Source organism: Rattus norvegicus, chromosome 12 (assembly GCF_021556685.1).
Source record: "Rattus norvegicus strain SHRSP/BbbUtx chromosome 12, alternate assembly SHRSP_T2T, whole genome shotgun sequence".
Taxonomy (NCBI): domain Eukaryota; kingdom Metazoa; phylum Chordata; class Mammalia; order Rodentia; family Muridae; genus Rattus; species Rattus norvegicus.
In genome coordinates, this window is record NC_141545.1 from 29,525,990 (window position 1) to 29,539,487 (window position 13,498).

The following is a 13,498-nucleotide window of genomic DNA, read 5'->3' on the forward strand; positions in this document are numbered from 1 at the left end:
GGGCTTGCCTCAAACTTTCAGTGATTCTCCTGCCTCAGACTCCCCATACTGGGATTGCAGGCTTGTGTGGCCACACTTGGCTCAAGCCAGCTCATCTCCAAAGGAACTGCCACAGGCCGTGGAGCAGATTACCTCTTTACGACGAAAGAGATTCCGGCTCTGTTCTCCAGGATCCACTTCAGGGTGGCAAGGCTGTAATTGTCAGGGTGCTGGAAGACCAGGCCTTCCGGGAGGCCCTGAACCACCACGGCTGCCTCATCCTGAAGCATCTGCTCGTAAGGAACAGGGACCATGGCTGTCGTCCCCAGTGCTTTACCTAGAGTAGGAGGCAAGAGACGGTGACACTCAGAACTCTCCTGCAGCCAGCTCCATCTAGGGTAACAGACACGGGGACATGGAGCTTGAACATACATGAAGAGCACAAAGTATGCTCTCTCTCCACTTCCTGAGTGTGGCGGCCATGAGACCAGCCAGCTTCCTGCTCCTGGCCCCACCCCTTCTTGGCCCATGGCTGTGTCTCCCCTGCCACGATGGCTCTTGTGATGGCTGACACTGACCACCAATGACTGCATCTGGAATCAACTCTTCCCCAAGTGGCTGCACATGGCTGTGTAGGATCTTCCTGACTGGATCACTGAGGCGAGATGAAGACCTGGCCTAAATCTGAGCCACAGTTTCAGGTGGCGGCCCACAGGAAAGGGCAGGGGTAAGGAAGCTTTTGCATGGCGCCTGCTTGCCTTCGCTTGCACTGCCAAGTTCATCTCTCCTGCAGCTGGGGCACTCCTTCACTCATACCAGAACTTACTTCTCTAGGGTTCCAAAGGAGCCTGAAGATTAGCTAAGACATCCAGCCCTGTGGGCTGCACAACTACCTGATCCTTGACCTTTCTGTCAGGAGACAGTCATGTTGGATTAGCTGGGTCACAGTCTGTAAGCCACAGTCATACACACAGACACACAGATACACAGACACAGACACACACAGACACACAGACACAGAGAGATAATGTATGTATATCCATTATATATAGTATCTATACTATATATATGTATATATACATACACACATATCCAGCACACACAGACACAGAAGTGTGTGAGCATTGTGACCTGACTTCAGTTGATCTCCTGAACTTCTTACAAATTGTTCTGTGACTTCCATGTGTACTGTAAGCACATGTACACCACACACACACACACACACACACACACACACACATACACACACACATACATACATACATGCCATATACCGTATCACACACACATACATGCACATGGGCACGCACACATACATCACATCTCATACACACATACCACATACTACATCATATACTACATACACACATCATATCATAAACATATACCACATACCATGTCACACTCATGCACATACACAGTCATACACAAGCACATATATATGTACACCACACATACACACACACCACATGCCATATCACACATACACACATGCACATGGGCACATACATACATACATACATACATACATTACATCTCATACACATATACCACATACTACATCACACACCACACACACACACTCTCACACACGTGGGGGTGCCTGTGCTCCACAGGGACTCACGGTAACAAAGGCAGAAATGGTCCTGCACCGCTCTTCTGAGCAGCTGGGCTTCTCCAGGGCAGGCTGCCCCGTTTTCCAGACACAGTGGCTTTTCTTCAGGCAGCCCTTCCCCCTGGCCTGCAAACACAGGATGAGCATGGGTCAGAGCGAGCATTCTTTCTGCCCCTCCCCCATCTGTATTTCTCGTACGGAGAGGAAAAGGAGGGGAAAGGGGGACAATCACAAACCAACGCTTTATATAAAGAAATAAAGAAGGCATTTTTGGGGGTTGGGGATTTAGCTCAGTGGTAGAGCGCTTGCCTAGCAAGCGCAAGGCCCTGGGTTCGGTCCCCAGCTCTGGAAAAAAGAAAAGAAAAAAAAAAAAAAAAAAGAAAAGAAAAAGGCATTTTTGTTTGTCTGTCTTGAGGGTGGAAGCGGGGGCTTCACACATGCTAGGTAACCACTCTACTGACTGAGCCGTATCCCTCAGCCCCCAAAACAGAGGCCTGCTGTTTGTTTGAAGATTTACTTTTATGTGCACATGTGTGTCTGTGTGTCTGTATGTCACACTCATTGTGTGTGTGGTGCCCTTGGAGGCCGGAGAGGACATCAGATCGCTTAGTGCTGGAGTTACCTGCAGTACTTAGCTACCTCATGTGGGTGCTAGAGCTAAACTTGGGTCCTCTGTAGGCACAGGAAGCCCCTAACCACAGGCCATCTCTCCAGCCCTGAGAGAACAGCAGGATTAAATGAACAGGGTCGAGCATGGTGATCCCCCTGAAAGAAAGCTACAGCTACCCACGTGCCAGGGTGAGCACTCACACTTGTGACCCCAGTGCTTGGGAGGCAGGCGGAGCTCTGTGAGTTCGAGACCAGCCTGGTCTGGAGAGTGAGATCCAGGACAGCCAGGGCTACACAGAGAAACCCTGTCCCCCAAAACAAACAACAATACAAACTCCCAAAACAACCAAACAAACAAAAAATCTTTAAGGAAAAAGTGCCACGAGTGTCAGGAATATTGAAGCCTTGGTCCCCGTGGTGGCCCTGATCTGTGACATTGGGAAAAGCTGCGAATGGGGTCTTGTTGGGGGAAGCAGGTCACTGGATGGCCTCTGAAGGTGACACTGGCTCCCGTTCTATTCTCGACTCTCTGCTGGCTGTACAGTCTGACTCAAGCAGACCTTCCTCCCCTTCCATCTGCTCCTGCCTCACCGCAGGCCGTGAGCAGTGCGCAGGCCCAGTGAGACCAGGACGCGGAACAGGCCTTTAAGATTTATTCTTTTTAACTGTGTGTACGCATGGGTTTGTGCACATGCGCGGTACGCACATGGACATCTATGAAGTGAGTGCCCATGAAGGCCAGGGGTGTTAGATCTCCCTGGAGCTAGGCCCACAGGTGGCCCTGAGTCTCCCCACATCCCCAAGTGTTGTCGTCTCCCCAGAACTCAAAACAAACTCTTCCTCCCTTAAGTAGTTAACATTAGGTGCCAGTAATGAAACTCATATAATAGTTCAATGTAGGGACCAGGGCATGGAGAGTTAACAGCCCAAAGTGCTCTCCCAGATGGCTGGGCTCTAGTCCTGAACACCCGATTCATGCAGCTCTGAACTGCCTGTACGTCCAGCCCCAGGGGACCTGATTCTTCTTCTGGACTCTGGGCATCTGCACTCACATGTACTCACTCTCTCTCTCTCTCTCTCTTTCTCTCTCTCTCTCTCTCTCTCTCTCTCTCTCTCTCTCTCTCTCACACACACACACACACACACACACACACACAAATCAAAATGAAAGTAAATCTTCCTTTAAAAAAATATCAACAGGGCTGGAGAGATGGCTCAGCAGTTCAGAGCACTGGCTGCTCTTCCAGAGGTCCTGAGTTCAAATCCCAGCAACCACATGGTGGCTCCCATCCATCTGTAATGGATCTAATGCCTTCTTCTGGTGTGTCTAAAGACAGCTACAGTGTACTCATATACATAAATTAAATCTTTGTAAAAACAAATCAATAAATGCAATGCACATGATGTTAGAATGAACAATAAAAAATCAATATGATAGGAGCTGGGGATTTAGCTCAGTGGTAGAGCACTTGCCTAGCAAGCACAAGGCCCTCGGTTCGGTCCCCAGCTCCGAAAAAAAGAAAAGAAAAAAAAATCAATATGATTAGGTCGGGCATGGTAGTGCATGTTTTTAAGCCCAGCACTCAAGAGGCAGGGGCAGGAAGATCTCTGTGAGCTTAAGGCCAAACTGGTCTACACAGTAAATCTCAGGCCCTCTAGATCTACATAGTGAGACCCTGTCTCAAAAAATAATTATAGAATGAAATATGAGAATAAAAGTGGGGATACAGTTTAGATTTATTTATTTATTTTGTATATGAGTACACTGTCACTGTCTTCAGACACAACAGAAGAGGGCATCAGATCCCATTACAGATGGTTGTGAGCCACCATGTGGTTGCTGGGATTTGAACTCAGGACCTCTGGAAGAGCAGTTGGTGCTTCTAACTACTGAGCCATCTCTCCAGCCCCCAGGGATACAGTTTAGAGATAGAGTATTTGCCTAGCATGTGTGAGGAGCTAAATTCAAGCCCTGATATAAAAACCAACCAACCAGACAGACAGACAGACAGACAGCATCAGACAGGACAATGACAGGGTACAACCCTGGCCACCTACAGTGCTGTGCAAAATCTTTCTGGAGATCCTGTCTGGCATTGACAAAGGCACAGCCTCGCTCCGTCCCCACCACGTACACGTCCGTCTCATACACAGCGATGCAGGCCACCTCAGCCTTGGACTTGGCCAGCTCTTTACACTGAAACGGAAATGCAAAACAAGGGTGGGTTCTACACATGCAGGCCTAGAGTTGGTTAGGTCGGCTTAGGAGCCCTACTGGAGGGAAAGAAGGAAAACTCAAGGACAAGAAAGAAGTCATGACTGTGATCCCCGTGCTCTGGAGGGGGAGGCAGGGGGATCAAAGCCTCTGCTATGTAGCACATGCAAGGTCATCGTGGGTTGGACGAGAATCTGTCTTTAAAAAACTAGGCAAAAAATGGGGGACAACTACTACTAAGAGACTTTATCTCCGACCCCCAAACTAGTCACCCACTCTCCCTTATGCATCCTCCATATTTTTATTTTATTATTGTGAGTGATATCAGATGGTGTGTCTGTGTGTGCGTGTGTGCATACGGTACTCATCGGAAGGTCAGAGAACAAGTTGCAAGGGTTAGCTCTCTCCTTGTACTCTGGGTCCTGGGACTTGAACTTGGATAGTCGCGGTTGGTGTCAAGCTCCTCTTCTTGCTGAGCCATCTTATGGGTCCCGCTTCTGGTTATTATATTTACGTACAGAAACACATAGACACAGGCTAGAAGGCCTGTGAGGGGGCCTGTTCTGCCCTCATGTGTTGTACTCAGTGTCTAGAAGGGGCTTGGATGCAGGAGGCCCGCCATTAGTGCTTGTTTTTTTTGTTTGTTTGTTTGTTTGTTTTTTTGTTTTCCTTTTCTTTTTTTTTCCAGAGCTGAAGACCGAACCCAGGGCCTTGCACTTGCTAGGCAAGCGCCCTACCACTGAGCTAAATCCCCAACCCCCATTAGTGCTTGTTAAATGCAGCAGTGGATCCATCCCCACTCGGTGGTCTTTAGGGCAGGTATTTCTAGCTTTCTTCTTTTTTAGGGGGTGAAGGGGATGGTCTCACATGTCCCGTACTGGCCATGAACTCACTATGTTCTGGGGGCAAGATGTCCCAGTGGATAGCCTTATGACCTGAGTTTGATCCCCGGGACCCATGTGATGGCAAGAGAACACCAGCTTCCCAAAAGTGGTCCTCTAATCTCCCGGTGCATTCTATGCCATGCACGCATCCCATCCACTAAATACACGTAAAAACGTCAAAACAACCCGTACTCATGCCCTTGGGGACCTTGAACGCCTGACCCTCTTCTATCTCCGAAGGTGCTGGGGTTTACAGGTATGCACCACCGCACTGCCCAGAAAGACGCCCTCATACAGACCCGAGGGGCGTTACAAAGAAGTGACACGAAGTGTGTCACCATCCTTCAGCTCAGCAACAGTCCGAGATATGCGCAGAGCCACAGACTCTCACCATGGACTCCAGGGCAGACATGAGGAACGTCACCACCATCCTGCCGTCTGAGGACTCATTGCCCATGGGCTGGGTGGACACTGCTACTTGGGCCATTGTTTCTGTATAGGAGAGAAAGGAAGTGAGCAGTGGGGATTCTCAGTGTTCCTGTGATCACATGACGACAGCTCTGTGGGTATGAATGGAGGGTCTATCGCGGTTTAAAGGTCGGGTGCCCAGGCTGGTGCGGGATGGAGACGACAGAAGCTTTGGGAGGAGGTAAGACATCCTTAGGACACTGAAGACATGAGGTAGCCCTTGTATGATACCCAGACCCTACCCAACCTGCAGCTCCCACAGCTCTGTGAAACTCTATTGTGAGAAACGCTCTTGCTGACTTCTTTATTATTTTTTTTTTCGGAGCTGGGGACTGAACCCAGGGCCTTGCGCTTGCTAGGCAAGCGCTCTACCACTGAGCTAAATCCCCAACCCCCACATCTTTTTTTTAAAAGACAGAGTCTCATTATAGTTCCTGGCTGACCTGGAACTCAATCTGTAGACCACGCAAGGAGGCTTTAAAATAAAGATCTACCCACTTCTCTTCCTGGGTGTTGGCATTAAAGAACGTACCGCCACACCCGGACGTTTTATTATATTGTATTTTGTTGTATTCTGCAAAAGGATCTTCTCAGCCCACCACACTGACACGGAACTATGATCCAAGGGTGCCTTTGAATTTTGGACCCTCCTTCCTCGTCTTCCAACTGCTGAGAAAATAAGACACGTGCTGCCATGCTTGGCTGAAAACTTTGGCCTTTGACAAGAAAGAAACAGAAACGACAGGCATTGAGAGGGGCTGATCCAGGGATTACTGGTTGGCATCAATTCTGTATCAAGCAGGAGTAAAAAAGAAATCAATGGGGGTTGGGGATTTAGCTCAGTGGTAGAGCGCTTGCCTAGCAAGTGCAAGGCCCTGGGTTCAGTCCCCAGCTGCGCGGGGGGGGGGGGGGGGGGTCAATGGTGTCTCCTTTATTATGCTCTATTTGCATACTGTATATAACAACACAGGAGGCAGGGTAATCTTCCTTTCTCCATTCCTCCTTCCCTCCTCCCCTCCCTCCCTCCCTTTGCTTTTGTTTTTCAAGACAGGGTTTCTCTGTGTAGCCCTGGCTGTCCAGAAACTTACTCTGTAGACCAGGCTGGCCTCGAACTCAGAGCTCTCCTGATGGAATTAAAGATGTGTGTGTACCACCACTGCCTGGCTGAAACTTTTCTTTCTTTTCTTTTCTTTTTTTTTTTTTTTTTGGAGCTGGGGACCGAACCCAGGGCCTTGTGCTTGCTAGGCAAGTGCTCTACCACTGAGCTAAATCCCCAACCCCCGAAACTTTTCTTTCTTGATATTGCTTTTATTGGGGCTGGAGAGATAGCTCAGAGGTTAAGAGCACTGACTGCTCTTGCAGAGGTCCTGAGTTCAAATCCCAGCAACTGCATGGTGGCTCACAACCATCTGTAATGGGATCGGATGCCCTCTTCTGGCCTGCAGGTGTACATGTGGCAGAGCACTTGATACATTAAACAAGTAAAGAAGACTCTTTAAAGACAAAATGCAATCATTCATTTCGCATTTGTTTATAGGCACGGACACCAGAGTACACACATGGAAGTCAGAGGATAACTTTTTGAAGATTTTTTTTTTCCTATCTCTCCAGACAAGGTCTCATGTAGCTCAGACTGTCCTTGAACTTGCTACATAAGTTGACTTCCTGCTCCTTCTGTCTCTACTTCTCAAGTGCTGGGATGCCAGGCAGGTGCCACATTGGGCTGCCAGTTTTCTTTTTTAAAAAATGTGTGTGTGTGTGTGTGTGTGTGTGTGTGAGAGAGAGAGAGAGAGAGAGAGAGAGAGAGAGAGAGAGAGAGAGAAAGAGAGAGAGAGAGAGAATGTGCATGTGAGGGGTGCCTCCAGAGGCCAGAGGAGGATCTCAGTTCCCTAAAGCAGAAGTGACAGGTAGTCCTGAACCGTCTGACTTAGATGCCGGGAACAGAACTCAGGCTCTCTGCATGAACAGCAAGAGCTCTAACCACTGACCCATCTCTCCAGCCCCATGACTACTTTTATTATTGCTTTTGAGAAAAAGTCTCCTTATGCTGTAGCCCCAAATTAGTCTCAAATTCATGATCCTCCTGCCTCAGCTTGCTGAGGGCTGGGATTAAAGACAGGTACTACCAAACTCAGTGAAACTGACCACACCAGGCTCTAAGTGAGCCCACAGAATATCATCTCCCAGGGCTTTGTACTGCCATGCAAAGGACCAGCATTGGTCAACTAGATCACAGGCTTTACAGAGGAATTAACGTTTCCTTTACTGAAGATTATAGGGCTGGGCTATGGCTCGGTTGCTAGAGTGCTCTTGGCTAACGTGCTTGGAGTCTGGAGTCCATCCTCATCATGGAAGACAGACAGACAGACAGACAGGCAGGCAGGCAGGCAGGTAGCGCACTCTTGGAATCCCAGCACCTAGGAGGATGAAGCAGGGGGATCAGAGGCCAAGGTCATAGTAGATTACAGAGTTCAGACCTAGCCTGGACTACAATGAGACTGTCTCAAAAAAGAAAAAAAGTCAGGCCTGGAGAGATGGCTCACTGGTTAAGAGCACCAACTGCTCTTCCAAAGGTCATGAGTTCAAACCCCAGCAACCACATGGTGGCTCACAACCATCTGTAATGAGATCGGATGCCCTCTTCTGGTGCGTCTGAAGTCAGCTACAGTGTACCTATATATAATAAATAAACAAATCTAAAAAAAAGTCAAAACAAGATCCAGTTTCATTAGAACACAGATCCAGCCTTCAGTTTAGCTCAGTGTTCTCGACCTTCCTAATAAGGTAACCCTGTAATACAGTTCCTCATTTTGTGGAGATCTCCCAACCATAAAATCATTCTGTTGCTGGTACAGAACTGTAAGGTCGCTACTGTTACGAACTGTAATGTAAATCTCTAATATGCAGGATGTCTGGTACGTGATCCCACCTCTCCTCTGCCTCTGATGCCTTCTGCAATGGCAGGGCCATTTCTGAGGGAGACAAAGAATCCTTGTAAATTGCGGCTAGCCTGAAGTGCTCTATGTATAGCTGGAAGCTAGCAGGTTACTTTATGGCCTCTGGTCAAGAAGACAACTTCCTTTGGGCTATATTCATTGCCTTTTAATAGTCACTTACTGTCACCTCCGTATCTGGCCTAGGATCTTTATAACAACTCTGTAACATTCTTGGAGCTGGAACAAAGCCCTTCAGCCCTCAGTCTCTATCTGCCACACCTCCAGCTAAAACCGGATGTAATGAGCCAGTAGGTGGGTAGGTGGGGGCGGGGCGGCGGTGGTGGTGGTGGGGCCCATGCCTTTAGTCCCAGCAGAGACGGGGCCAGCCTAGTCCACAGAGTGAGTTCCAGGACAGCCAGAGCACCACACAGAAACTCTGTCTCAGAAAACAACAACAACAACAACAACAAAAAAAAAAAACCCGCCACTGAACAACCAGACAAAAGCCCACGTGTGACAGTAAGTGGTGCAATCTGAGAACTGTAAGTAGGAGAGGTGTAACAAGACGGAGGGACTTAGGTCTTTCTTTACACCAAGTGGGTCGAATTTAGGTCATTAGGCTTAACAGCAGTCGGCTTCACCCCGCCGGGCCATCTCTGTAGCACCTTGTCAAACTCTTATTCTTTAGGAAGCTGGGCAAGATAGTCAGCCACCTATATATAATCTTAGCACTAAGGGAGATGGTCAGCAAGGCCAGCCTGGACTACATACCAAGACTGTCTTGAAAATAAATAATTTATGCATGGTGGTCTAACCTTGGACTCCCAGCAATTCTAGAGGCTAAGATGGGACAGGATGAACACTTTATGGAGACCTTGTCCCAAAATAACATTAATAAGTTGGGGGCTGGAGCCATGGTTCTGTGGTTATGAGCGCCTGCTGCTCTTGGGCCTTTCAGTTTACGGTTTCAGGTCTCAGACCCCACAAGGCAACTCACAACCATCTGGATCTGGTTCCAGGAGATTAGGTGCCCTCTTCTGGCCTCTGCTGGCACTGCAGGCACATGATACACAGACACACAGGCAGGCAGAATACATAGACACATAAAATTAAAATAAATAAAACATAGCCAGGTGATGCTGACACACATCTTTAATCTCAAGCACTTGGGAGGCAGGGGCAGTCAGAACTCTGTGAGTTTGAAGCCAGCCTGGTCTACAGTGCAAGTCCCAAGACAGCCAGGCCTGTTACACAGAGAAACCCTGTCTTGAGAAACCCAAATAAATAAGCAAGTCTATATAAAATACAGAACATAAGCCTGCTGCTGTAGCTCCGTGAGTCTGGGCTCAATCCCAAGTATAAACAAACACCAATAGAACAGAACACCCACAAAGCTTGACCCAGCAACTCTATTCTTTAGGAAACGCCCACGAGAATCCAAAAATAAACACCCACACCGAATGTACAGAAATAAACACAGTGGTGTCATCCACAAGAGGCAAAACGTGTTTTATTTAGTCTTCTACTTTAAAAAGATTAGTTAAATGTGCATATTTTGCGTGTGTCCGTGTGTGTGTGTGTGTGTGTGTGTGTGTGTGTGTGTGTGTGCGCGTGCGCACGCTCCGGTGCCTATGTAGGCCAGAAAAAAAGCTTCACGTCCCTCGGATCTGAAGTTACAAGGGGTTTTGAGCTCCTTGATATGGGTTCTTGGAGTTATGGGTACTCCGCGAGGGCAGAAGCGCTCTTAACTTCTGAGCCAAGTCTCCAGCACCTTCTTTTATTTTTTTTATAAATGAAGAGGTCTTTTTTAATTAGGTTTGTGGAAAGCAATTAACTGTGTAAAACTTACAGTGAACAAGAACCGTGTTTGAAAGCAGCTACAAGGGTCAAAGGAGAACACAGGACTATAATAAGCAGAGTTACAGAACATACCGGAGAGGTTTGCAGTCAGCTCCCTGGAACTGATGGGTCACATCCTTAAGTAGTGATGTTTTTAAAAGAATTTATTTACTTGATGTGAGTACACTGTTTCTGTCTTCAGACACACATCAGATCCCATTACAGATGGTTGTGAGCCACCATGTGGTTATTGGGATTTGAACTCAGGACCTCTGGAAGAGCAGTCGGTGCTTTTAACCACTGAGCCATCTCTCCAGCCCTTATGTATTGATTTTTGCTGCAAGCTGCCCCACTGGCAGATTTCCTCAGTCTTCAAAGCATGAGCACCTAGGGGTTGGGGATTTAGCTCAGTGGTAGAGCGCTTGCCTAGGAAGCGCAAGGCCCTGGGTTCGGTCCCCAGCTCCGAAAAAAAGAACCAAAAAAAAAAAAAGCATGAGCACCTGAACTGAGCACCACATTTCAAAAATCTGGAACACTTGGTCACAGCACATCTGGGCTATTGACCACAATCAGGGTGTCTCTATCTTGCCTGTGTGACAGGTGACACCATAGTGTACAAAAGAAAGACAAAAACAAAAAAACCAAAACCCAAAACAAAAGTCTTGGAACCAAGCAAAACACTGTGCATCCTGGGGCTATAAATGAAGGCCTCAGAGTCTTTGGACAAATAGTTATAGGCATCTGCATGAAAACACCCGGACAGCACCCCTGCCTCTGTTATGTCTCTCACAGCGAAGGCAACTCAAATGTATCCACCAGATGTCCTTTGGGGGCAGTAATGTTTAACTGGGAGCCGGTAGGTCTGCAAGACCTCAAAGCAGCCTCCAGCTGCTGGTATAAACCTCACTGGTATTAATGAAGTCTCTGAACAAATGGCCCCTATGTCAGCAAGCACTGGAGAGCCCAGCCAGCCAGAGGAGCAGCCAGGCCACTGTGTCAGCAGCCAGGACACCTGTGGATAGTGGTGGGATGCTCTGTCAATTCCTCCATTAAAATGTATATGTGTGGGGTTGGGGATTTAGCTCAGTGGTAGAGCGCTTGCCTAGCAAGCGGAAGGCCCTGGGTTCGGTCCCCAGCTCCGAAAAAAAGAAAAAAGAGAAAAAAAATGTATGTGTGTGTGTGTGTGTGTAGGAGTGTTTTGCACGCACGGTTGTGTGTGCACCATGTCCATGCCTGGTGATGGAGGAGGCTGGGAAAGGGTTTTGGATGCCCTGGAACTGATTTATGCGTTTTGGTGATTCTGAGTTTCCAAACGGGTGCTGGGAATTGAACCTCGGTTCTCTGTGTAGCCCTGGCTGTGCTGGGACTTGCTCTGTAAACCAGGCTGGCTTCAAACACACAGAGATCTGCCTGGTGTACGACACCATGACCAGCTTGCAGTACAAGCTCTTAACTGCCATCTCTTCAGCATCCTCTCCTTCCTCCATCCATCTTTCTTCCTTTCTCCTTCTTTCCTTCCTTCCTTCCCTTTCTTTCTCTCTCTCCCTTCCTTTCTTTCTTTTCTCTCCCTCTCCCTCCCACCCCTCCTCTTTCTTTTTTTGGTTGTGAGCCTAGCCTTTAACGGCTGAGCCATTTCTCCAGCCCTCCTCTTTCTTTTTAAAGGAGTACCTACTACCTGGCTCCATACTTTTATCCTGTAAGTGTAGAACTAGAGTTTTAAAAAGGTTACTCATTGTCAGAGTCCGGATGTGCAGGGCCGGACGTGCCTGAGGGAGAGTCAGAGACAGGACTTGCCAAACCAGCTATCAGCCCCAAGGACACTGATCATCTGTAGCCACCCCCTCCCCTTCCTTCACCCCCCTGAGTGAGATGAGCCACCCTACCTGCCTGCCGAGCTGCTAGAGAGCACGAACACCTTGCTGATGTAATTTCGCGCCGAAAGTAACTGTGCACCATTTGAATTGACCAATCATGTGTAACCGTGCGAATGCCCCTAACCTCCCCTATATAAACCCCCGAGTTTGGAGGCTCGGGGTCGATTCCTCTGTCTCCTGTGTGAGATATGTGTCAACCCGGGATCCCGCTAAGACCCGGGATCTCGTTAATAAAGCTACCTCGTGCTTTTACATCAAGAATGGCTACTCGTGGTTCCTGGGGGCACCCCATCCCACAATTGGAGCGAGAGACACGTTCCCCGTTTAGGGGTTCGCTCTTTCATAACCTTCTGAAATCTTCCAGCCCTAGTACCCCCAATGCTGGGCTGACTGACACGTTTGAGTTACTGCTCTAAGCTTGAGTTATGTTTTGTTATTTTATTTTGTTTTTGTTTGTTTTTGTTTTGTTTTGTTTTGTTTTGTTTTTTTGGTTCTTTTTTTCGGAGCTGGGGACCGAACCCAGGGCCTTGCGCTTCCAAGGTAAGCGCTCTACCACTGAGCTAAATCCCCAGCCCCTTTATTTTGTTTTTACTTTACTTTGGATGGAATCCTTTTTCTGATTTGCATTATATTTTAAAGGGTGAGTTTTCCTGTATCTCAATAAAGCTGCTATAATCTGTTTAGTCTCACTGTGTAGCCCCAGCGGGCCTGGAACTTGCTATATACTGGCTGTCCTTGAACTCAGAGGGATCCATCTAAAGGCATGTGCCACTGCTGCTGGCTCATTTCTGTTTCTTTATGCTGAGTGAACATGCTAGAATGTCTTGGGTGTAATGGGTTAAATGCATTATTGAAGTAAATTTTAATTTTTAAAATGTTACTTTAAATTTTAAAATTACTAAAAATTTTAAACTTTTTTTTCAGGTTTAATGACCATTGGGTTTTTTTTTTCTTCTTTTTTCAGGAATTTTAAACGTTTTAAAGTAAATTTTAAAAAAATTATTTTGAAAAAAAAATTATTTTGATTGTTGTACTATGTGTTACGGCCTTAGGCCACTTTGTATTCTCAAACAGACCAT

At 47.5% G+C, this 13,498-nt stretch overlaps 1 protein-coding gene across 2 annotated transcripts in view; it reads right to left on the reverse strand.

The window, feature by feature from the left end:
* The window catches only part of Gtf2ird2 (GTF2I repeat domain containing 2), a 36,586-nt gene that overhangs the window by 22,334 nt on the left and 754 nt on the right, over positions 1-13,498 (reverse strand). For both annotated transcript variants that reach the window (XM_087577999.1, NM_001393697.1), the window contains 4 exon segments: positions 5,694-5,794; positions 4,262-4,400; positions 1,604-1,720; positions 133-316 (listed from right to left, as the gene is read on the reverse strand). Coding sequence is in view for 1 of the 2 variants with exons in the window: in NM_001393697.1 (NP_001380626.1) it covers positions 133-316; positions 1,604-1,720; positions 4,262-4,400; positions 5,694-5,789 (536 nt within the window). In the remaining variant the exon portion in view is untranslated.